General features: G+C 36.2%; 1 protein-coding gene across 1 annotated transcript; it reads left to right on the forward strand.

Annotated features, from left to right (window-relative positions):
• The first annotated feature begins 968 nt into the window (after positions 1 to 968).
• Positions 969 to 1,349, forward strand: LOC146929622 (uncharacterized). Its single transcript, XM_085707370.1, has 2 exons — positions 969 to 1,085; positions 1,131 to 1,349. Exons 1-2 carry the CDS (start codon positions 969 to 971, stop codon positions 1,347 to 1,349), a joined length of 336 nt encoding a protein of 111 aa, XP_085563496.1.
• The last annotated feature ends 1,713 nt before the right edge of the window (positions 1,350 to 3,062 follow it).

The raw sequence follows: 3,062 nt of genomic DNA on the forward strand, positions 1-3,062 counted from the left end.
AAAGACTCAGAGACAATTTTTAAGATTTGAACAGAGCTTTGACACTTGAAAAGACTAAAATGCCCCTAGGGGCAAAATTGACTCGAAATGACTTCAAATGTAATTTTTGAAATGGATTTCGACATAGAATTGAAACGAGGACTTATTCAAACTACTTGAAAGGACTCAAACAAATTTTTAAAGATTGAAAGAAATTTTGACACAGAAAAAGACTAAAATGCCCCTAGGGGCTAAACTGACTAAAAAGTGACTCAACTGATATTTTTTGAAATGAATTTTGACATGAGATTGAAACAAAGACTTATACAAACCAATTTAAAAGACTCAAACAATTTTCAAGCATCAAAATGAGTTGAATGCAGGAAATGACTAAAATACCCTTCTATGTGAATTTTGCAAATAACATTGAAATAAAATGCAGAGAAAGATGTAATTGATCAGAGACATATCAAATGCCTTGAAATACAAGAAAAGAAGAATTGAGTTAGTATTTTTGGGTCCAAAATTAGGGTATAACAACTTGCGATTCAAAATTTCGATAAGTTAGGCGAGTGGTCGTGGGGAGGGATGAGACTTGCTTTCCAGTATGAGCAGCTTTCTCTTACTTCCAACTCAGTAGTTGGCAGCATTGATGGTTACATGAACTTGCTTGTGGGTAATATATATAGTGAATCGTAAATGTATAGTTTTTGTATGATACTTGTGTGCTGATATAAATTTGTCTCTTTGTATTTGCAGGGATGGGTCTTTGCTCACTTCAGGTTGCTAGTTCCGCGGAGGAAATATGAAGATTACGAAAGGGAGGACCTGTATGTGGGTAGATGGAAACCTCCCAGGGGGTTTCAGATGTTGGACACTTTAGACTCGGGATTGATTCAATGGGGCATTCTCATGTCATCCGGAGGTCGTACGAGCACCGGCGAGACGTGACACCTTTTCAGAATGTATGCTGGTACTCCGGATGGATCATGGCCGACAAAGCTAATATGGTGTGTCACTTGCCGGAGCGGGTTCTGAGGCAGTACAACTATGATCAGACCGTTCCCAGACCTCCTACAACGATTGAGGAGCTTGAGCCAACGGAGGTGGTTACTGCTTTCATGGAGTTTGCTCTCCATTTCCTTACCTAGCAGCAGAGGGGTGAGTCGGTCCCAGAGGACGAGGAGTGGATGCATTCAAATAGGTACATTAAATGGTTCTACAAAGCATCACATCCTCTTGTGATTGGCCCTGCTCCCGTTTCTGAGTACGCAGTTACGAGGCTTGTCTATGAAGAGCTTCTTATTGAGCAGCAGTGGGTAAGACATCCTCCCGACCCATTCAGATCATCGGCAACATCAGAGCCATAGTGGAGCATGCAATGGGATTCCTGATGTGACTTCACATCCACTCTTTTTAAGCATGTTGGAGGGCATCCGGTCCTATTATACCGTGTTTGATGAGGTGCCGGCTCCGCGGAAGAGGAGTAGGAGTCCACGATAGCAGCAGTAGGGTCTTATTTTGAGTTTTGTATATTTTTTAGTTTTTTTATGACATTTTGTCGGATATGGTTGTAATATATTTACATTAGCGCGTTTGCGTTTTATTTATGACATTCTATGAAGCACGGACACAGACACGGACACCGAACACGACACAAACACTAACACGCCGACACTGCAAATAATCTGAAGAAAAAAAAATCACATTATTCAGTATAATTATAAAAACATGAACGAACTTGATGGTTTGGTTGCAATTAGCCGTGGGAACATGTCAATTTGCATAAAGCTCTAGTTCTTTAAGTTCAAAGTAAGATCGTGCCAACCAGATCTACATCAAATATTAAACTATGAAAGCGGTCGGTAGTATTGAAACAATTTTGTTACACATGAAAAGTGGTGCCCCTGTTGCATTCATCAACAATTTGTAAGGAGACATATATGATTATATTATTATATGAGGAATGTCAAAATATTGTATAACAGATATTGAATATTTTACAAAAATTATTGGTATTAAAAAAAGTCGTTTGGGTAATAAATTTGTCTGAAAATGTAGAGTAATGTACTAAATTGTTATTTTTGTATAAATGCATTCATTGTTGATTTTTCATATTCCAAGATAATCGACAGTATTAATAAGGGTATAGTTGAAAAAAGAGTAATAAATTATCTAGAACTTTGTAGATAGATGTTTTTTCTTGTAAACTGGGTATCCTCCGTGTGCGCAACTAGGGTGATTAATCCCTCGAGTCTTGTGAGACTCAAATGGACAGTGAATCCTCCTTAAGAGTATTAACGCTGCTACCTGCCCACGACTTAATTAGGACCCATGACCTTGGTTAAACTAGAAGAGACTCATGTCATCTCATCTAAGCGTTATTTGGTACTTTTTAGATAGTCTTATATTTAATCTTTTTAGGTTAGAGTTCTAAGATGAACCTCTGTATATTTTTGTTGGATATTTATTTGATTTAATATGTCATTTATTTTATTTATTTATTCTTTGTTCGCTATTAAGTTTTATTAGGAAATAGTTTATTTCTGTGAGAGGTGCAACCCTAGATTGGGTACTTAGGCTGTGAAAGGGCTTAATATTGCTATCACTAACTGGATGCTTATATCTTGATATTTATATCCCTTTACTGATAACTATATGTCTAGGAAGTAAGTGATTATTAATTAGCCAAAGATATTGATCCGCAAACGTACGGTTCTATCAAAGTAGTACAATATCGATCCACGGGGAGTTATTGTAATTACCGATTTTGTTTCTAATTATGATTAGCTGAAAGGTAAGTTTAGAAATTTAACAGATTGTTGATATAAAATTCAGATAATAAAAAGCGTCTCGGGATTATTGGTTCGTCGTAATGACAAATCATTCACAACCCAAACCTATATTTTCATCTTATGTTAAATCCGTTTTCTAAAGATAAGTTTCTCTAATGTATTTCATGTTTCCTTTCATAATCCATGAATGTATTTCAATAACAATCGCACCTATTCTCATGGTTTAATTGTTATTGAATTCCTTTAAGAATGAAACTTTATAATCTCAAGGTTTATAAAATTATTCTC

Source organism: Medicago sativa, chromosome 4 (genome assembly GCF_051527215.1).
Source record: "Medicago sativa cultivar Bolivia chromosome 4, Bolivia_mono, whole genome shotgun sequence".
NCBI lineage: Eukaryota > Viridiplantae > Streptophyta > Magnoliopsida > Fabales > Fabaceae > Medicago > Medicago sativa.